This window comes from Bufo gargarizans, chromosome 4 (assembly GCF_014858855.1).
Source record: "Bufo gargarizans isolate SCDJY-AF-19 chromosome 4, ASM1485885v1, whole genome shotgun sequence".
Lineage (NCBI taxonomy): Eukaryota > Metazoa > Chordata > Amphibia > Anura > Bufonidae > Bufo > Bufo gargarizans.
The window spans coordinates 211,464,884-211,488,431 of NC_058083.1; the positions used below are offsets into that span (position 1 = coordinate 211,464,884).

General features: G+C 44.4%; 1 protein-coding gene across 1 annotated transcript in view; it reads right to left on the reverse strand.

Moving 5' to 3' along the window:
* The window catches only part of LOC122936381 (probable cation-transporting ATPase 13A5), a 652,597-nt gene that overhangs the window by 618,528 nt on the left and 10,521 nt on the right, over nucleotides 1-23,548 (reverse strand). The window contains exon 2 of the mRNA XM_044292565.1: nucleotides 3,624-3,797. Within this exon, the coding sequence (XP_044148500.1) occupies nucleotides 3,624-3,797 (174 nt within the window). The remainder of the gene's footprint in view (nucleotides 1-3,623; nucleotides 3,798-23,548) is intronic.

A 23,548-nucleotide genomic window follows, 5' to 3' on the forward strand; every position in this document is an offset into this window, starting at 1 on the left:
AGGAGATGATCGGGATGGAGACCCGATCATTATTATGTTACCTTATAACATGGTTATAAAGGAAAATAATAGCATTCTTATTACAGAATGCATAATACAATAGGGCTGGAGGGGTTAAAAAATAAAATAAAAAAATTTAACTCACCTTAATCCATTTGTTCGCGCAGCCCAGCTTATCTTCTTTCTTCTTATTTGCTGTGCACAGGAAAAAGGACCTGTGGTGACGTCACTACGCTCATCACGTGGTCCGTCACATGATCAATCACCATGGTAAAAGATTATGTGATGGACCATGTGATGAGCGCAGTGACGTCATTAAAGGTCCTATTCCTCAAAGAAGAAGACAGAAGAGAAGCCGGGCTACGCGAACAAGTGGATTAAGGTGAGTTAATTTTATTTATTTTTTTAACCCCCTCCAGCCCTATTGTACTAAGCATTCTGTATTAACCCCTTAAGGACGCAGGGCGTACTGCTATGCCCTATTTCCCGAGTCCTTAAGGACTCAGGGCGTACCGGTACGTCCTAACCTTAAATCGGGATTCCGGCGCCCCAGGGGTTAATCTGAACAGGATGCCAGCTGAAATCATTCAGACGGCATCCTGTCACAACGACAGGGGGGGTCATGTGGCCCCCCCGTGTCGGCGATCGCAGCAAACTGCAGGTTAATTCAGACCCGCGGTTTGCTGCGCCTTTTGCAGTTTCTGATCCCCGCGGTCCCTGACCGCGGGGATCAGAAACTTTTGAGTGCCTAAAATAAAGATTTTTAACCCCCCCTTCACCCCTGCATGATTTTATGCCGGCGGGTGGTGCGGGGGGGGGGGCTGTCGCAGGCAGTGGGGGCGTTGCAGGAGGCCTCCCCTTGAAAATTCATTGGCTTCTAGTGGGTATACCAGGGTGTCAGCACAGATGACCACCGTCACAAAAAGTGTAATAGCAAGCGATCAAAAATAGTGTCAATCAAACCGTCATCTCATCCTGCAAAAAATGAGACCCTACTCAAGATAATCACCCAAAAAATGAAAAAACTATGGCTCTCAGACTATGGAGACACTAAAACATTTTTTTGGTTTTAAAAATGAAGTTATTGTATAAAACTTACATAAATAAAAAAAATTGTATACATATTAGGTATCGCCGCGTCCGTGACAACCTGCTCTATAAAATTACCACATGATCTAACCTGTCAGATGAATGTTGTAAATAACAAAAAAAAACGTGCCAAAAAAGCTATTTCTTGTTACCTTGCCGCACAAAAAGTGTAATATAGAGCAACCAAAAATCATATGTACCCTAAACTAGTACCAACAATACTGCTACCCTATTCCGTACTTTCTAAAATGGGGTAACTTTTTGGGAGTTTCTACTCTAGGGGTGCAACAGGGGGGCTTCAAATGGGACATGGTGTCAAAAAAAACTGTCCAGCAAAATCTGCCTTCCAAAAACCGTATGGCATTCCTTTCCTTCTGCGCCCTGCCGTGTGCCCGTACAGCAGTTTACGACCACATATGGGGTGTTTCTGTAAACTACAGAATCAGGGCCATAAATAATGAGTTTTGTTTGGCTGTTAACCCTTGCTTTGTAACTGGAAAAAAAAAATTAAATGGAAAATCTGCCAAAATAGTTAAATTTTTAAATTGTATCTCTATTTTCCATTAAATCTTGTTCAACACCTAAAGGGTTAACGACATTTGTAAAATCAGTTTTGAATACCTTGAGGGGTGTAGTTTCTTAGATGGGGTCACTTTCATGGAGTTTATACTCTAGGGGTGCATCAGGGGGCTTCAAATGGGACATGGTGTCAAAAAAACAGTCCAACAAAATCTGCCTTCCAAAAACCATACGGTGCACCTTTCACTCTACGCCCCGCTGTGTGGCCGTACAGTAGTTTACGGCCACATATGGGGTGTTTCTGTAAACGGAAGAGTCAGGGTAATAAAGGTACAGTCTTGTTTGGCTGTTAACCCTTGCTTTGTTAGTGGAAAAAATGGGTTAAAATTGAAAATTAGGCAAAAAAATGAAATTCTCAAATTTCATCCCCATTTGCCAATAACTCTTGTGCAACACCTAAAGGGTGAACAAAGTTTGTAAAATCAGTTTTGAATACCTTGAGGGGTGTAGTTTATAGAATGGGGTCATTTTTGGGCAGTTTCTATTATGTAAGCCTCGCAAAGTGACTTCATACCTGTAGTGGTCCCTATAAATTGGGTTTTTGTAAATTTCTGAAAAATTTCAAGATTTGCTTCTAAACTTCTAAGCCTTGTAACATCCCCAAAAAATAAAATATCATTCCCAAAATAATACAAACATGAAGTAGACATATGGGGAATGTTAAGTCATCACAATTTTTGGGGGTATTACTATGTATTACAGAAGTAGAGAAACTGAAACTTTGAAATTTGCAAATTTTTCCAAATTTTGGGTAAATTAGGTATTTTATTATGCAAAAAAATGTTGTTGTTTTTTTTTACTTCATTTTACCAGTGTCATGAAGTACAATATGTGATCTCAGAATGGCCTGTATAAGTCAAAGTGTTTTAAAGTTATCAGCACTTAAAGTGACAATGGTCAGATTTGCAAAAAATCCTTAAGGTGAAATAGGGCTGAGTCCTTAAGGGGTTAAGAATGCTATTTTTTTCACCGATCCCAAACCCAAACTTCTGTGAAGAAGTTCGGGTTTGGGTACCAAACATGCAGATTTTTCTCACTCGTGTGCAAAACGCATTACAATATTTTGCACTTGCGCGGGAAAATCACGCATTTTCCTGTGATGCACCCGCATCTTATCCGGGCCAAAAACATGACTCCTGTGTGAAAGAGGCCATAGATACGTACAGGTGAAACTCGAAAAATTAGAATATCGTGCAAAGTTCATTTATTTCAGTAATGCAACTTAAAAGGTCAAACTAATATATGAGGTATACTCATTACATGCAAAGCAATATATTTCAAGCCTTTATTTGTTATGATTTGGATGATTTTGGCTTATAGCTTATGAAAACTCCAAAATCACAATCTCAGGTACCCTTTGCTCAGGGGGTATGGATAATTTGCTGACTAGAGTGTGACACTTTGAGCCTAGAATATTGAACCTTTTCACAATATTCACATTTTAAGTTGCATTATTGCAACTCCTTTTAAGTTGCATTACTGAAATACTGTAAATGAACCATTGCACAATATTCAAATTTTTCGAGTTTCACCTGTATGTGTTGCGTTCAAGAGCTGTAGAGAGGGGTACAAACTGTTTCCAGGGCAATGCGAGCCAATCTGGTTTGGCTTAAACCTTTTTGGTGAACCCAAACTGAACTTTGAAAATTTCGGCACTAATGGGCGGTCTTTAGCGCTCCCATAGACTGTTGTTACATGCTAGTGCAGCGCTAAAGACCATCCATCCAAATGTAAACAAAACAGCCCTTGCTCTGTGCAATGCAGTGCAAGGCAAAAAGGAGCATTGGAGTGTGAGAAGCTTTGATGCTCCACTCATTCATGGTGAATGATTGCATGACCACCTTGTTAATGGTGATAGGATAATTATTATAGGGAGATGAAGTGTATATGCATGATTTTCACATGTAATCCACTGTTACAATCCATTTAATTAATTCTGCAATCTGGTTACTTACAGTGGTTCTGAACAATATCACATCAGCATCCGCCAAGCTGCATGAGACACAGTGACACCAGACACCCAGTTCAGGTTTCCAGTAGAAAATCATTTTAAGGATCCCTAAAGTAAAGATGTAACCAATAACGCAAAGGACATTTCGACTCCGTTCTTTCTTATAACCAAACAGTTCCTGAAAAAATGAAGAAAATTTAAAACTATAGACATTTTCAGTAAAACATACTAAACAGTGAAATGTATCATCTCTCTACACCAGTTCTCTGAGGAAAGCCATTGCGGCAAGATTATGTCACATATGGCGTTTCTGCAATGCCCTCATTACTCTTTCAAAAAGGGGAATACTGAGGGAAGGGACTTGGGGTAGCCATCGGGATTGTCAAATATATAGCGCCTTGAAAAAGTATTCATACCTCTTGAACAGTTCCACATTCTTTCACGTTATACCTAGAAGCTAAAGTATATTTTATTGGGATTTTATGTGATAGACCAACACAAGTATCAAGTATGTGTGAAGAAAAAAAGAAAATGTTAAACGGTTTGTTTTTAAAATTATTAGTAAATAGAAATCTGGAAAGTGTGGCATGCATTTGTATTCAGTCAATATTTTTTAGGACCACCTGTTGCTGCAATTGCAGCTGCAAGTCTTTTGTACAGTGTTCATTTTAGGACATGGTCAGATATCATAGTCAAGTATCAAAATAATGCCAATGTAACACCTGACCCTGACCCCTGACCCTGACACCTGACCCTGACACCTGACCCTGACACCTGACACCTGACTCTGACACCTGACCCTGACACCTGACCCTGACACCTGACTCTGACACCTGACCCTGACACCTGACTCTGACACCTGACTCTGACACCTGACACCTGACTCTGACACCTGACCCTGACACCTGACTCTGACACCTGACCCTGACACCTGACCCTGACACCTGACTCTCATATCTGAGTTTGACTTATGCTCTTCATAGGTCAGGGTCAAAGTGAGAAGGAGTTATAGATAAACTATGTATTTGTCTGCTAAATCACACTGTCTATTGCTGAGCTTATAACTCTGTGCCAGGCAAGCTGGTAGCTCAGTGGTAATGCTGCGGCCAGAGTCTGAGGCAGAGAGCTGTTTAGTGCGTGCGCCCGCCCGGCCCCGATGATTCATTTGTGCGGTCATCGTGGCGGGCGCACTACTGTGTTGGTTAGTTAACTGTTAACAACTAGACAGTCTGACTAATTAACATACGATACATGGTTGGCGCCGCCTCCTGCTCCTAGTGGCAATCATTAGGCTGGCCGCTGGCCTGGCTCCCTCCGGCTCCGCCCACTTTCCAGGCGGGAAACACAGTGTGGAGCGCGGGAGCCAGAGCCAGCAGAAGATTGCCAGGAGCAGGAGACGGCGCCGCGGCAGAAGACAGACTGAGTCCACTAGTCAGTGTGCACTGTGTCACTTCAGACTCCAGACAGAGAACTGTTGAGTCAGAGACTGACCAGGCCCTGAGTCTGAGTGAGCCCCCCTGAGCCAGTGAGCCGCCCTAGAAGAGTCCAGAGTGACAGAGTCCAGTCCAGACTGTCCTGAGACTACTACAGAGCAGAGGTAGAAAGGGAGTTAGTGGCACTAGTAGTGTAGTAATTAAGTTGGGTGGCCATGTCAGATGTCACAATGATGACCTCCCTCCCTGTCCCTGAGTCTGTGTGTGGGGGGATGTGAAGTCCAGCTAGAGCCTAACCCTAACAAAAATGTAAATAATAAAGTTTAATATTACTTATAACAAACACATTGTCCAATAAATGTCCAGGCCTACACCAGACCATCCAGATACATAAGCTTACGGGGATGTTAAAGAGAACCCTAAGTTATAATCCCTAATACTAGGCCCTGAGCCCAGGGGCGACTCCTGATGGTGGAGGCCCCCTGTCCTCGAACCTAACTAGACACTCCTGATGTGCCCTAACAAGTAAGGTGATTGAGAGTAAGGATTAAATGTGGTGGGCTGGTGTAGGCGTGGACAAGGAGGATCAATAACACGCAATGCACAGTGTATACAGCCCTGTTGATGCAAGTGATCAGCAGGTACACGGTACAGTAAACTACACTACAATTAAATGAAGACACCAATTGAATGATAATCAATAATGTCACAGATCTAGTCTGTGTAAAGCCCCGACGCGTTTCCCCCACCGTGTGGGATCATCAGGGGGTGGATACATATAAGATAAATATTCAATAAAGATAATAAGGAAAAAACCATGTCAGACGGGTGGAGACCCAAGCAATGTTGGCATCCCTATAATATAGCCGTCTAGCAGGCGGTGTCAAACAACATACATAGTTAAAAAGTGGACCAGATAGTATTCCTGGGAGGTCTAGAGGGGTAGACACAATATCAAACGTCTTGATAAAGCGGGCATGTGCAACTCGCATATGGCCATCAAACATGGATGTCTGTAGAGAAAAAGATAATACACGCTATATATATGCGTTCAAGTGTATACAAGTTAAACACCCACTATTGTGAGACGCCTCCACCAACATCTATCAGATTATAGGAGATCACTCACTAGAGTAAGGCAACATATAGAGCGCATACGTGATCATGGTTGATGCCAAGAGATATAGATGACAGTCTTCTAAATAGTGGTGCTTTAGACAACAGATTGTGTTAATGTTGTCCACAGTCTGTTTGACTCACATCCAATATGATGGGATACTAGGAAAATAGTCATAGATGAAATCACAGCGAAATATCTAGTACCCATGTAAAGTAACAACAGATAGACTAATTACCTTTAAAGGTGATCTGGATAGTGTAGTCCGGCCCCTCAAGATCTGGCCGTCCACTAGTTGAAATACACTTAGTGACAAAGGAGTGTATATATGTCAGATATGCCAGAAAGTCATCATCACATGCCTAACTATAGTGAAAATAGGGGTACTTACTTATGATGATGAGTCCCTCAGATCCTAAAAAGCCTCCCAGGGTCCACTGCTTGGTCAAATCCAAATAGCCCTCCATTTATACAGATTCCCTAATTAGACATGCAAAAACACCTGTTCAGAGGTGAATCCACTCCGGTATGTGGTTCGCATGCCTGAACAAGTGCCGGCGTGCGTTCCACTGTGGAACGCACGCCGCAGGATATCCGGTTCAGTCGTCCGGATATGACGTCATAAGATCATGCGTTCCAGCGTGGAACGCATAGCGATCTCAGCATCTACATGACCAGACTGAGCCCTATATTCCAGAATTGAGCGCAAGGGGCCAGATCGATTACAGGGGCATAAAATCCTCCCAATGACATATAGAAACATTGGGTGGAAAGAATGCTTGGCCATAATGTATTATCGATAGTTAAAAGCCACTTTTATAAGCCCATTTTGATGAATGTATAAAGATAAATAATGTTAAAGGAGGCTAAGTAAATAAAAGAAGTAGCTTTGTTATTCTGGATTAATGCTCAGAGGGGTATATATAGATAGAGAAGATATCTAAATGGCAAATAGCTAAATGGAGGGCCATAATGAGGACAAGGGGTTGTTGCAGTAATAGATATGGGATATATAGAAAGACGATAAGCACGACGGTGAAACATTTATTATTCACCGTTTATGATAACAAAAATTTGAGGGGGATGGTGGCTCAGCTGGTGGGTTTACAGTGTGCACCACTGTCTGAGCCAGACTGAGCAGCATGCAATAATAATGGTAATAAATCAATGAGTGAAGTGCCAGATCTCTGCCAGGCCAAATAGGTGGCGTGGCAGTCTGGCATTCATGGTTCTGATGTGGCAGCTTATAGGTATACATTGGGGCCATTATATATAATAATTATATAAGGGGGCCATCATTAATTATACAGAGGGGCCATTATATATTATAATTATACAGAGAGGCTATTAATAATGGGCCCTCTGTATAATTCTAATATATAATGGCCCCCCTGTATAATTATTACCGTAAATATTATGGCCCCACTGTATAACTATAATTATAATATATAATGGCCCCTATGTATAATATATAATGGCCCCTTGTATAATTATTATATATAATGGCCCCTCTGTATAATATATAATGCACCTTTGTATAATTATCATTTATTATGGCCCCTCTGTATAACTATAATATATAATGGCCCCCTGTAGAATATATTATGGCCCCCTTGTATAATTATTATATATTATGGTCCCTCTGTATAACTATAATATATAATGCCCCCCTTGTATATTATATATAGTGACCCCTCTGTAATATTAGGATATATAATGGCCACCTCTGTATTATTATTATTATATATAAAATGGCCCCTCTGTATAATTATTATATATAATGACCCCTCTGTAATATTAGGATATATAATGGACCCTCTGTATAATTACTATATATAATGGCCCCCTCTGTATAATATATAATGGCCCCCTCCGTATTATTAGGATATATAATGGCCCATTATATATCCTAATATTACAGAGGGGCCATTATATATTATACAGAGGAGGCCATTGTATATAAAAATAACTAATAATAATAAAACTCTGCAGAGAGGAGACGCGGCTGAAAGAAGGTGTCATGGCGGTCTTATCTCCGAATAAAGACGCTGAGGAAAGTCTACATCACAGGAGACATCACTGGATGGATGAGGTATGTGGTGCTGTATTCTCCTGTATATTTTGTAGTGATGTATGTAATCTCCAAACACATATTTGTTATACAGTAGGGTTGGGGGGTGGATTGAGAATTTGGCCCACCCTGCCGCATCCTGGCCCCAGACTTCAGGTCACACTGTGTGTGTTCTGAATTCTGGGGCCTTATACCCATCTACTACATCATCTGTACTTAGAGAGTTACCACCATGTTATCTGTGGTGTTACATAGGACTACTACATTATCTGTAAAAGGGGCATGTCCACAGGTTGGGAGGGGGGCGCAATAACTGGCTCGCCCCGGGTGCTGGCAACCCACGCTACGCCACTGCTGCTTTATCCACAGACACAATATATGGTCATACAGATGGCAGTACTATGTGATAGCTTCTAAGTATAGAAAAACCATGTGGTAATGTTATAGCTTGCAGGTTACATTAATGGCTTTGCTTGTTGAAGTCCCCAGAAAGACATATGTATTTTTCTTTTATAGCATATACTATAATAAATAATATGTCATTAACCCATAGGATACCAGCGCTGTACATGTATGTCGCTGGAAACACGGTCACAAATCCCAGCGCCATACAGGCACAGCGCTCTGATCGGGCGGCCACAGGAGCTACTCCCTCCCGATCAGCTGCAGGGGTCCGGCAGGCACTAATAGTTGGACCCCTGCTGTATGCACCGGCATCGGTGAAAACCCTGATGCGGCTCATTAACCCTTGCACTGCCGCGGTCAGCGCTGACGGCTGCATGTGCGGTACCCCCGTGGTGCTGTGATGTCAGCCTGCTGTCTAGCTCTGTCAGTCAATGGGGGGAGGGGTGTGTGTGCAGAGCACAGGGGGTGTTATAGAGCATTAGAGAATAGAGTTGTCACCCGTACGGGAATGACCCGGACAGTCCGGGTTTGCAATCCTGTGCCCGGGTACAAGCCTTTCTCAGACCCAGGCACAGAATCAGCTGTGAATGATGGCGGCGGCGGCTGGGCACAGGGAGATGAGCGCTTCCATTGTGGAAGCGCTCATCGCCATAGTGATCTGTATCGCCGTCTTCAGGACAACGATACAGACGGCTGTGCTGCAGCAGGGGAGGGAGAGGCGTCTCTCTCTCTCCTGTTCCTCTAATAGGCTGCGGGCCTTGTGCCTGCAGCCTATCAGAGGCCGGTGCAGGCGGCGCAATGACGTCATCACGCCGCCTGAGCCGTACAGCGCGGGATACAGGCCGGGAAGAGGCCTGCATCGCATCGTTGGAGGTAAGTAAAAGGTTTTTTGTTATTTTTTTATAGAAGAGAGGCACCTGAAATTGGCACATATGGGGGAAGGGGTGGAAAGAGACACCTTATACTGGCACATATTGGGGAGGAGGAGAAATGAGGCACTTGAAACTGGCACATATGGGGGAAGGGGGGGAGAGACACCTTATACTGCCACATATTTGGGTGGGGGGGAAGAGGCACTTGAAATTGGCACATATAGGGGAAGGGGTGGAAAGAGGCACCTTATACTGGCACATATTGAGGGGGGAATGAGGCACTTGAAACTGCAATATTTGGGGGGAAGGGGGGGAAAGAGGCACCTTATACTGGCACATATTGGTGGGGAGAAATGAGGCACTCGATACTGGCACATATAAGGGAAGGGGGGGAAGAGGCACATATTGGGGAGAAAAGATGCACTTCTTACTGACACATGGGGGCATCTATGGGGGGCACTTCTTACTAGCACATTATTTGGGGGCTTCTACTGAGGCCACAAAGAAGGGGTATTTTATATGGGGGGCTCTGTGTGTTACTAGTATTATCAGGGGGTTAATCTGTTTATGCAGTATAGTATTGGGGAGCACAGCGGCAAAGTATTGGGGTAGTAGGATGATTTGTCCAGAAAATGGGAGGATGATGGAAAAGTAGTAAACTAAGATCTCTTTTTTGTTGTTGTCAAACTGCAGAGACGAAAAATGGCGAAAAAAGGGTAGTCTGGTCTGAAGATCTGAAAGGAGAAGATGAGGAAAGAACATCTACATCAAAGGAGACGTCACTGGATGTAAGAGGTAAGGGGTGCTGTATTTCTGTAGTGACGGGATTAGGGGCGTAATGATCGTGGTGCGACAGCAACCAGGGGTGGAGGTGGGGCATGAGCATGGCTGGAGGCGGGACATGGGTGGGGCCTGAAAGGGGCCCTCCCTCCCTTCTGTTTGGGTTTGGCTTAGAGAAAAGATGGAAACCCTAAACGCCATGCGCAAAACCCCTAGCATGGTACAAAGAAGTTGCGGTCTACTTGGTGCAGGTTGCCATGTACAACTCTTTTGTGCTGTCCCGGAGCGCTGGCAGCACAGGGACATTCCTCCAGTTCTATAAGGGCAGTCCTCAAGGCCATAATCTTTTCTGACCGGGAAAGAGCAGGCCGGAGTACCTCGGGAACTGGAGGCGCCCGGATCGTCCCGGCCAACACTTTCCAGGTGTGGTTCCCCCATACTGGAAAGAAGGGTTGGTCCCAAAAAAAAAGTGCAGCGTGTGTAACAGGAGGGGGTAACGAAAGGACACCACCACTCAGTGTGAAACGTGCCCCGATCATCCAGGCCTCTGTATTGACGGTTGCTTCAGGGAGTACCACACTTACATGGAGTACTAAATTTATAATCCCCTTCCCCCATTTTAATTTATTTCTCCACAGTCTTCACAGGAATAGCTGCAAAGTGGAGGAGAAAATTCTAAATCTCCTTTTTTTACACTAACATGTAGCCCCTTTTATTTCATTTTTACAAGGGGTAATAGGAGAAAAAGCTCCCCAAAATTTGTAGCCCAATTTCTCCGGAGTAAGGACATACCCCATATGTGGACGTAAAGTGCTCTGCGGGCAAACTACATGGCTCAGAAGAGAAGGAGCGCCATTGGGATTTTGGTTGTCCAAAATCCCAATATCGCTCTTTCTCTTCTGAGCCGTGTAGTCACCCGCAGATCATATTACGTCCACATATGAGGTATTTTCTGAATCGGGAGAAATTGGGCTATAAACTGTTGGGCGAACAAGTTTGTTTGCTCCACCATCAGATTCACAAATTGTTCACTGAAAAAAACTAAAAATGTCATATTTAGTGAAGCCCACTGTGCGAATCTGGATTCCTGGTTGGCCAACAAAGTCAGGAATCAAGGGCTCAAAATACTCTGGGGTACTCCAGCCAAGTTCACCGGTAGAGGGCTCAGGTGAACTTTCATGGTGGGCCGGAAAACTAGTACGAGCCCCAGGGCTGCTCATACTAGTGTGGGCCACAGGGTTCCTGGCACGGGGGGTTCCTGGCTCCGCCTGGCGGCGTCTCCGCCGCCTTGGAGCTCATCATCATCACTAGATGATGAGGAGAACGAGGATGACAACAGGAAAGTGGGGTCATCCTCGTCCTCACTGGGGCTCTCGGAGTCGGAGAGCAGCTGGGCGTACGCCTCCTCGGCCGAGAACATCCGGCGGGCCATCTTAGAACGCTAAAGGGGAGTGTGTGTGTAAAACTTTATTTAGTGGGGGGGGGGGGGAGGCGGTGTGTTTTTATGTATACCCTACCCTAACCCACCCTAACCTAACAGAATCCCCGAAAAATTGCTCACAGCCCAAAAACTCACTGATCAGCGGTGGGGTGGGCGATGCGCTGACAGTGGCCAGGCGCTCTTTTACAGCTAAGAGTGCCGGCCACAGCGCACCTACAAAAAGAAAAAAAATGCACTTGCGCCCCAAAATATGTGGGTGGGAGGAAAGCTGCAGCACCCCTGGGGGGACGGGGGTCGCACAAGTTGCTGTGGACCCCAGACACTCTCAGATCCGGGTGCTGCACACAAAAATTAACTTTTTTTTTTCCACTACCCCTACCTAACCAAAAGCTCTCCCTAAATGTTTATATGCCAGATGGCACTTTATGTGGTCTCAGGGGCCACGGATGGCGGAGGATCTTGTGGGATGCAGATGGACCGACACAGGGCTCCTCTGTCCTTACTCACACAGAAGTCTGTGGGCGGGGACAGCGTAGCTCCAGGATGTTATCTCCAGGTCAATCCCTCCAACCAATCACAGGTGATCCTCACCCTCATCCTCCGTCACCGCCACCTCACAGGATCTACGGAGGGTGATTGGTGGTGTATATTACATCACTGATCACCCTCCTATTTCGGGTCACCGGAGACCTGAGTAACCTGGAAATGCTGCAAACCGCAGGTCTGAATTGACCTGCGGTTAGCAGCGATCGCCGATATGGGGGAGGATGGTCACAGCACGCCCCCTCGGCATTGTCACAGGATGCCTTCTGAATGATTTCAGCAGGCACACCGTTCGTAACACTGCCCGCCGCACAGCGGTGATCGGAAATACACAGGTACGCCCTGTGTCCATAAGAGGCTAAAGAGGCTCTGTCGCCAGAATCAACCCTATTAGACCATACATACTGCCTGGTAGGGCTCTTTATGCTGATTATGTATGATAAATAGCTGCAGAGATATCTGTGTTTTTATTCATATGCAAATAAACAATTTGAGCCCTCAGAGGCGGGGCTTAATATTCTGAGCAATGCTCTAACACCCTGTGCTCTGCACACACACTCCTCCCCCATTGACTGACAGAGCTAGACAGCAGGCTGACATCACAGCACCACGGGGATACCGCACATGCAGCCGTCAGCGCTGACCACGGCAGTGCAAGGGTTAATGAGCCGCATCAGGGTTTTCACCGATGCCGGTGCATACAGCAGGGGTCCAACTATCAGTGCCTGCCGGACCCCTGCAGCTGATCGGGAGGGAGTAGCTCCTGTGGCCGCCCGATCAGAGCGCTGTACCTGTATGGCGCTGGGATTTGTGACCGTGTTTCCAGCGACATACATGTACAGCGCTGGTATCCTATGGGTTAATGACATATTATTTATTATAGTATATGCTATTAAAGAAAAAATACATATGTCTTTCTGGGGACTTCAACAAGCAAAGCCATTAATGTAACTTCCGAGCTATGACATTACCACATGTTTTTTCTATACTTAGAAGCTATCACATAGTACTGCCATCTGTATGATCATATATTGTGTCTGTGGATAAACCAGTAATGTATAGCAGCTTTCTGAGCAGATCTCAGTGTGGTGAAGCTGTAGCACACTGTGTGTATAATACACATATATACAGTAGATATGTATAATCCAGGATACAGCTCTGTATACAGGGCCCCCTTTACTATAGTGCTGCCCATGTACTCTTAATAAAATAAAAAAAGGACTACTTACATCACACAGCACTGAAATTTGTCTCTGATCTAGAGCTCAATAAAATATAAAATATTAATTTTATTAAAAGCCCGAAATAGGTTTTGAACCCATGAAAACAACATGCAAAGCAAGTGTCTTACCACTGAGCTATAGCTCTAGATGATAAAGATATGGATGTTTTTGATCTATGAGATGTAGTATAGCAAAAACCACAGTAAACCTAAAATGTTTTTGTGATACTGACGACTGAAGAAAGTGAGACATCAGCGTCACACATGATTTAAATTTGCCTCTTTTCTAAGGTATAATAAAATGTAAACATTTTTTGAAGGCTGAAAGGGGATTTGAACTCAGAAAGCCTGGACATGGGGCAGCAGCATTACCACTGAGCTACCAGCTTGCCTTGTGTAGCTTGTGATTTTTGTTCATCTATGTGATGTAGAATACAAAACCACAGTAAAGCTAAAATGTTTTGTGATACTGACAACTGAAGGACGTCAGATATCAGTGTCACACATCCTTTAAATTTGCCTCTTATCTAGGGCATAATAAAATGTAAACATTTTTGGGAGGCTGAAAGGGGCTTTGAACTCAGAAAGCCTGGACATGGGACAGCAGCATTACCACTGAGCTGCCAGCTTGCCTGGCACAGAGTTATAAGCTCAGCAATAGACAGTGTTGTTTAGCAGACAAATACATAGTTTATCTATAACTCCTTCTCACTTTGACCCTGACCTATGAAGAGCATAAGTCAAACTCAGATATGAGAGTCAGGTGTCAGGGTCAGGTGTCAGAGTCAGGTGTCAGGTGTCAGAGTCAGGTGTCAGAGTCAGGTGTCAGAGTCAGGGTCAGGTGTCAGAGTCAGGTGTCAGGGTCAGGTGTCAGGTGTCAGAGTCAGGTGTCAGAGTCAGGTGTCAGAGTCAAGTGTCAGGGTCAGGTGTTACATTGGCATTATTTTGATACTTGACTATGATATCTGACCATGTCCTAAAATGAACACTGTACTTTTGAGCTATGTCTCTACCAGCTTTCCACATCTAGAGGCTGAAATTTTTGCCCATTCTTCTTTGCTCAAAATAGCTCAAGCTCAGTCAGATTGGATGGAGAGCATCTGTGAACAGCAATTTTCAAGTATTACCACATATTATCTATGGGATTTAGGTCTGGACTTTTGTAATACCCCTGTGGCATTACTATTTCTACACCCTGCTACTGTCTTTAACTGCTAACCACAATGCCATCTTTGTACTTATTCTAGGTCCTTCACATTGTACATTGATGATATTGCTCTGAAACTGTTACTTTCATGTAATGTTCCTGGTTGTCTAGCAAATGGCAGTGTGTATCTGGCAGAGAGAGAGAGATCCTTAGATAGAATAGATTTTACCATTCCATTCTATCCCCTGTTAAGCAGAAGTGGGTAAGTCCTGCTTCTGACCAGAAGGAGGGGTTTCAGTTCTAGTTTATTCCAGTCTAGTCAAGACAGTGGTGCTGGAAAGATGTGCGAAGATGTAGCAACAAGGGGAGTCTCTCGAGAGTGAAGCAGTTCATAGAGCACCTTGACTCCTTGCAGATTAACCTACAGAGTGTCATAAGGGGGTCAACACCCCATTCCACAGATAGAGAACAGACCGAAAGTCCAGCGACCGGACTTAAGCCAAGTTTAGCACAGCAGAGTGAGAGATAAAGCAGAGTACTCAACTTTGCCTGCCAGTTTATGCCAAAGCCTGCTGGAACCGAGAGCCTGAATATTGTATGGGTGCAAGTTTACTCAAGTAAAGCTGTTGAACTTTATAAACACACCTGTCCAGTTAATCTGCCCCCTGGAGGCTGGTTTTAAAGTCAGTATAAAACTGAGTCTGCTTATACAGCACCTACCAGTAGCCATTAGGCTCCAGGAGAAGTATAAAGTGGGCTCAGCATGCATGTGAGCACTTGCATCCCTGGATCCGATGAAAGCTGTAATGGCACCGGACGGGGTTAAAAGCAGAGTGTGCTTGGCATGCTGTACCTGCGCTCCCTGGACTTTATGTGGCTGTCATGGCCCAAAAAAGGTAGGAACTAGTGTTAGGGACCACTCATGAAGGCGACCTTGACGTGGTGAGTGGCTTATTACGCTTTGGCCAAAATGTACACCAATGCCTTATTCAACATCCAGCATAAAGGCAGGGCAGAGTGCTGGTTGCAGTGTGCGATTGCATTTTGTGTTTGAACTTTATAAATGTCTGGACTCGATTTATTGTCCACATTACTCATCCCCTTTATTGCTTCGGAGCCAAGCCCTGGGGAGCGACGGTATCCAGGTAGGAGCACCATGACACACAGATTATTAAGACCGCACCGCACCACTCAGCATTCCTATAGACCTAGAACACGATCAGCCCTGAGGGGTGGTATGTTGTACTTTGACTGGGCCATTCTAGCACATGCATATGCTTTGATCTAAACCAAACCATTCCACTGGCTGTATATTTAGGGTCATTGTCTTGCTGGAATGTGAACCTCCGCCATAGTCTCAAGTTTTTTGTAGCCTCTAATAGGTTTTCCTCCAAGGTTGCCCTGTGCTCCATCTTTTCATCAACTCTGACCAGCTTCCTTGTCCCTGCTAAAAAAGAGCATCCCCACAACATGATGCTGCCACTAGCATGTTTCACAGTAAGAATGTTGGGTTTGGGGTGATGGGCACACATAGTGTTTTGCATTTAGATCATATAATGAGAGCAACTTCTTCCAAATTTGCTGTGTCCCCTACATGGCTTATGGCAAAAGTAAACTGGACTTCTTATGGCTTGCTTTCAAAAATGACTTTCTGCCTGCTAGATATGTGGAGTACACGAATAATAGTTGTCCTACGGACAGATTCTACCACCTGAGCTGTGGATCTCTTCCGTAATTATTGCTCCCTTTGCCTGGGCTATCAGTTAGTAGTGATGAGCAGCAGGGGTCATATTCGAATTTGTGATATTTCGCAAATTTTTGGTCGAAATTTTTGTACTAATTTGAATATTCATTATATTCTACATTCTTCTTTTTTTCCTCAAAAATCGTCCAGGTAATGATCGCGTAATATGCAAATATTACACAATCAATACAGGCGTGGATCAAAAACAAATATATAGTACTATAGAATATAGTCCTATATATTAGTTTTTTTTAGAATATTCAATTTTTTTCCATCTGAACACATAATTCCTCCCTGCTTCTTGCTTGTGGGCTAATGAGTCATTGGCCCACAAGCTACGTAAGCAGGGAGGAATCACGACTTCAGATGGAAAAAAAAGACAAATATTTTAAAAAACGAATATATAGCACTATATAAAATATAGTGCTATATATTCGTTTTTTTGAATATTCGTCATTTTTTTCCATCTGAAGTGAACAGTGTTCAGTGTTCACTTCAGATGGAAAAAGTGATGAATATTCTAAAATATGAATATATAGCACTATATAAATATATTGCTATATATTCGTTTTTTTAGAATATTTGTCATTTTTTTCTATCTGAAGTCATGATTCCTCCCTGTTTAATTTGCTTGTGGGCCAATGACTCATTGGCCCACAAGCAAGAAGCAGGGACTAGGAATCATGTGTTCAGATGGACATGTGTTCAGATGTTCAGATATCACATATAATCTGGATAAAGAACATTAAAGTTTGTGGGTGTAATTTGAAAAAAAGTTCAAAGGGTATAAATATTTTTTCAAGGCACTGTATCTACTTTTACACCAATTTATGACGTAAAATAAGACTGAAATCTCAAAATTGCCTACATTAAAAAAAAAAAAAAGAAGGGGGCCTTTTTTCCACCTACTCAGAGGGAGGATAAACTCGACTACTATCGAGACATCCTATGTAGTGAGTTGGTAGCTGCCTATGAGCGCCATCGCCTATCCTTACGAAGGTCTAACTGGGGGGGCCCTCTGCACTTATTCTTAACTGCCATGACTGCTGGAGGCGGTGATGGGGGAGCAGGAGCAGCACCAGCTCCATCAATAGCAACTTAAGTCTGAAGACTCTGATAAGCACTTTTCTTCACTCGCCTACTGAAGAAACCACCCAGCACCAACAACAGCAGGATATGGAGAAGAAGGTGGTGGCTACACCCTGCCATTCCAAATCCTAGATCCTAGATCCTGTACTATTGGGTAGCCAAACTTGATTTGTGGCTAAAACTGTCCGAGTTTGCCCTGGACAAGCTTTCCTGCCAGGCTAGTAATCTGGCACCAGAGATGGTGTTTAGTGCAGAGGGTGGCATAGTTACCTCAAAGAGAACTCACCTTTCAACAAAAAATGTTGAGAGACTAAACTTTGTAAAGATTAGTGTTGGTCGAGCACCAAAGTGCTCGGGTGCTCAAGTAGAACACCTTGGTATGATCGGGTGCTCTACCGAGCACCCGAGCACAATGGAAGTCGATGGGAGATCCCGAGCATTAAAGCAGGCACCCTCTGCTCTAAAGAGGGGAGGGTGTCTGTTCATAGTAAAAGGTCAGAAATTGATGGAAACACCACTGAAATGTTTCGGGAACAGCATGGGGAGGATGTTTGGATGCATCTTAGACTCCCAGGTCGCTGCTGGGAACAATGTTGTCTGAGTAGTACGCCACTTTTACAGACTGACAATAATGCGCATCAAACCGACGATAAAATCGATTTTAGAGGAACAATTGCCAGGAAACATTCTTTCCTGTATAGTTACTTGTATATAAAGTGCAAGTGCTGCCAAAAATTACAAGGAAGAGGCACACTGATACAACCTGTATCACATAAAGGAGGGCCTCATTCACATTGTGGTACAATTGTTCATGTAGCGGGGCTCCTACACTCATAAAGCATATGCACTAAGTGAAAGGGCTGCCAAAAATTACAAGGAAGAGGCACGCTGATACAACCTGTATATCACATAAAGGAGGGCTTCATTCACATTGTGGTACAATTGTTCAGGTAGTGGGTCTCCTACACTCATAAAGCCTATGCACTAAGTGAAAGGGCTGCCAAAAATTACAAGGAACCGGCACTGCAATACACCCTTTATTACACATAAAGAAGGGCATCATACACATCCATGAAAAATTATGATTGCTGGCCCTCTGGTGACCCTCTAAAACATTAGGGGCAAGGGATTGCTGCTGATCTGACCATCTAAAACATTAGGAGTGAGGGGCGGGACCTGCTGCTGTCCATCTAAAAAGTTTTGTGGATGAGGGCCTGCTGCCGAGCTGACCATCTAAAAAAAATTGTGGGCGAAAGCTTGCTGTCGAACTGACCATCAAAAACATTATGGGTGAGGGCCTGCTGGTGACCCTCTAAAACATTATGGGTAAGGGCCCGCTTCTGAGCTGATCCTCTAAAACATTAGGAGTGAGGGAAGCCTAATAATCATGTTGATATGATGGAGGAGGAGGATATGATGGAGGAGATTCCAATAACTTCGTTGGTCAGGGCACAGGTGATGTTACGGGACACATGTTGGTGTAAGGCTGGGACTGCACATGTGAAAAATATTGGCGGCTGGGGACAGAGTACAGTGGGACAGCTGCCGCCATCAGGCTGCGGAAAGCCTCAGTGTCCACAAGCCTAAATGGCAACATTTCCAGGGCCAACAATTTGGAAAGGCATGCATTTAGTGCTATGGTCTGTGGGTGGGTCGCTGGGTATTTGCACTTTCGCTGAAAGGCCTAGAGTATAGACATCTGTACGCTGCGCTGGGACACAGAGGTGAATGTGCTAGCTGATAGTGCTTGCCAAGCTCCAGGTGCATGGCAGGAGGCATCCGGGCCTGCATCTTGGACAGGGGATTGGCCAGCACATAACACAGGGGAAGAGGAGGCAGTGGTGTGACCCACAGACACTGGTTGTGGACCCAGGCATTCGGCCCACCTATTAGGGTGCTTTGATGCCATGTGGCTGATCATGCTAGTGGTGGTGAGGTTGCTAGTATTCACGTCCCTGCTCATTTTGGTTCGGCACAGGTTGCAAATGACAATTCTTTTATCGTCCGCACTTTCCTCAAAAAAGCGCCAGACTGCGGAACACCTACTCATTGGCAAGGGACATTGCTGCAAGGAGGTTCTCCAGGGAACTGTTGCGGGCCTGTTTAGTTTGGCCTGCTTCCTCCCTTTTGCCACCCCACTGCCCCTTCCAGCCTGTTGCGGTGCTGCGGATCCCTCCCCCTCTGTACTGCTGCTCAGCTTGCCACCTTCCCAGATTGGGTCAGTGACTTCATCATCCAGCACTTCCTCATCCACATCCTCACTCTGGTCATCCTCCATATTGACCTAACAGCAACCTCAGTTATTGACAACAGTGTCTCATCCTCATCATGAACCTGTTAAAACACTAATTGTGGTTGACTTACTTATTGGCAACTGTGTATCATCATCATCATCCACCTCGTGAAACACTAATTGCCGTTCCCCACCGTCATCTTCTTCTGACTGTAGATGCTCCAGAGTTTGGGAATCAGGGCACAAGCTCTTCTCATGACCCTCTTCAAGCGGGATTGGCGAGAGGCCCAAATTAAGGAATGGCAATGAAAACAGCTCCTCGGAATAACCAAGTATGGGATCACTTGTTTGCCAAGACTTTCCATGGTGGGTGGAAGGAGTATCAGGGTGAGGATTCTGTTGACCAGACTCTTGGCTACTGAGACTGGACTTTGTGGAAGACAGGGTGGTGCTTAGCTGACTGGAAGCATTATCTGCTGCAATCCAACTGACCACCTGGTCGCACTGGTGTGGCTTCGAGAGTGGTGTCTTGCGCTGCCCTGCAAACTGGGACATGAAGCTAGGTATCGTGAATGAGTGTGTTTCTTGTGCTCTGGCAGCAGGCACAGTTTCACGCGCCCAGGGCCACGCCCTCTGCATGCACCATCAGCAGCACAACCACTTCCCCATCCCTTACTGCTCGCTTTGCGCATATTAATTGGTATATATGCTTGCAAGTATGTCACACGTACAGTAGTGCAGGGTTTGTAAGTGTATGCGCAAATAAAGTACACAGAATGTCACAAATATTTTTAGGATGCACACACGTTAAACAGGAGGTATAGCGCAAGTAATGTTGCTGTCACCACCGTCTAAAGAATTACACTGAATGAATATCGCTGATATTTAGTATGGGCAAATGTTATACAGGAGATGTAGCTCCACCAGCAGTAAAAAAATTTGACTGAATGTCACTGATATTTCGGATATTCAAACATTATATAGGAGATGTGGCTCAGGTAATGTAACTGTCCGCAGTGGACACCGTCTAAGGAAAAAGTACACTGGATGTCACAGATATTTTTAGGTTGTGCACACGTTACACACGAGATGTAGCACAAATAATGTCACTGCCTGCAGCGGCCAAATAATTGCAAGCTATTTAGCGCAGGTTGCACTAAAAATATATATTGCTGCCACACAACAATATACTTTTGGGTCTATAATAAGTATAAAAACTAAAATATTGCTATTTCACTCCCTACACTATCTCTCCCTTCTGCTCTCCAGCTCTCCCTGACTAATACTGAGCCAAACATGTGTCATCGGGTGCTATATAGCACCCGATCACGCGTTCCAGCCAGTCAATCACTGTAATGCCAGCAGCCAACATGGCTACGGCATTACAGTGAATGGCAGCCAACAAACGTGCGGGGAGGAGACTTGAGCATCGTGCTCGCGCACACAAGGTATTCGGCCGAACACCGCAATGTGCCAAGCATTGCGATGCTCGAGCCAAACTAGTGTTCAGCCGAGCATGCTTGCCCAACACTAGTAAAGATGAATCAGGCATGGATCAGCCAGGATTTCCACTTGCCAGTGCCTGGTACAGCAGACTAAATCATTCTGTGCCACATCCAAACATTGTGAAAAATGGCACGTTACTTCTGGTCACGTGCTTCAGACACTATCCTGATGATGCCATCCGCCTGATGCCACACCCCTGCTGCCTCTGCTGCCATCTTCTCCTACTGCCACTATCTTGTGCTGTTACTGCCATTGCTGTTGCCCCCCACCTCTCCACTTTGTGACTGGGTCGCTATGTTAACTCCAAATGCTGTTGCCACCCTCACCACTCTGTGACTGGGCGACTATATTGACTCCTCATGCTTTTGCCACCGTTACCACTCTATGACTGGGCCACTATGTTGACTCCTCATGTTGTTGCCACCCTCAACACTCTGTGATGGGGCCACTAATAGTGTCCCTGTTTGGCCTTGTTGACATCACTGTTTATTTTACCCTTTTTCTGATCTGTCAGAAGAACTGAAATTTGCCTGCTTGCATTACAGTGATTGGCTGGCCGGAACACGATATAGCACCTGATGACATGTGCTCGGATCAGTCATAGTCAGGGAGTGCAGAGGGTAGAAAGGGAAAGGCAGTGTAGGGAGCGAAAATTTCTGTTATTATTCGAAGAAAGCTTTTCAAAGACCCAAAAGTCTTTTTAAGGACTACTGTGTGTGTGTGTGTTTTAGAGCAGCAATATATTTTTACCTGCGCTAAATTGATCAGTCTCAGGGACATCCGTGCTGAGGAAGGGACAGAAAGTGCAGGGAGAGAAATTTGCAGTTTTTACTACCAAAAGCTTTTCAAAGACCCCAAAGTCCTTTTAAGAACTACTGTGTTTGTGTTTGACAGGAGCAAGATATTTTTCTTTAATACCTATTAGTGACATATACTGTACATGATCCGCAGACTGTGTCTTTTTGCATAAATTGTAATAATCAGCGCCACATTTATTGTCTATAGTGTGTGTTTAATACACATCTGTGACATATACAGTACTCCATCCGAAAACTGCTTATTTAGCATAAATTGAAATAATCAGGCGCCAGTCCTCATCTACTGTCTCTGTAGTGTGTGTGTGTAATACACATCCGTGACATATACAGTACTCCATCCGAAAACTGTTTCTTTAGTGTAAATTTAAATAATCTGGGCCTAATCTAGTGTCCATAGTGTGTTGTTTTCTGTGACATATACAGTACGCCATCCGAAAACTGAATGTTTAGCGTAAATTTAAATAATCAGGGGCCAGTCCTCATCTACTGTCTCTGTAGTGTGTGTGTGTAACACACATCCGTGACATATACAGTACTCCATCCGAAAACTGTTTCGCTTAAATTCCAATAATCTGAGCCTAATCTAGTGTCTATAATGTGTTGTTTTCTGTGACATATACAGTACGCCATCCGAAAACTGTTTCTTTAGGTCAAATTTAACTAATCTAGGCCTAATCTAGTATCCATATTCTGTGGGTTTCTGTGACATATACTGTCCTGCATCCAAAAACTGAGTTTGTATTGCAAATTCCAATAATCTGGGGTTAATCTAGTGTCCATAGTGTGTTGTTTTCTGTGACATATACAGTACACTATCCGAAAACTGTTTCTTTAGGGCAAATTCCAATAATCTAGGCCTAATCTAGGGTCCAAAGTGTGTGGCTTTCTGTGACATATACAATACGCCATCCTATTTTTTTTTTTCTTTAGGGCAAATTTAACTAATCAGGGCCTACTATAGTGTCCATATTCTGTGGGTTTCTGTGACATATACTGTCCTGCATCCAAAAACTTTGTCTTTAGTGTACTGTAAAACAATCTGTGCCACATATAGTGACAAAACCATTAATATGAAGAAGGAAAGCACTAAGGGACGGGGAAGTGGGCATGATGCTGATGCACGCAGAGGCCATGGCCCTGGGTGAAATGAAACTGTGCCTGCTGCCAGTGCATCAAAAAAGAAAAAAAAAACATCCACCATACTCAGCTTCATGTCCAACTTAGCTGGGCGGCGCAATACAACACTGTCGGACTAGTGCGAACTGTTGGTTGGATTGCTGAAGATAATGCTTCCAGTTGGTTAAGCACCACCCTCTCTTCCACCAAGTCTAGTCTCTGTAGCCAAGAGTCTGGTCAACCGAATCCTCACTTTGATCATCCTTCCTCCCACCGTGGAGAGGCTTGCCAAACGAGTGATCCCACACTCGGATATTCCGAGGAGCTCTTTCCAGTGCCACTATTATATTTGGCCCTCGCGCCCAGCAAGCTTGAAGAGGGACCTGAGATAT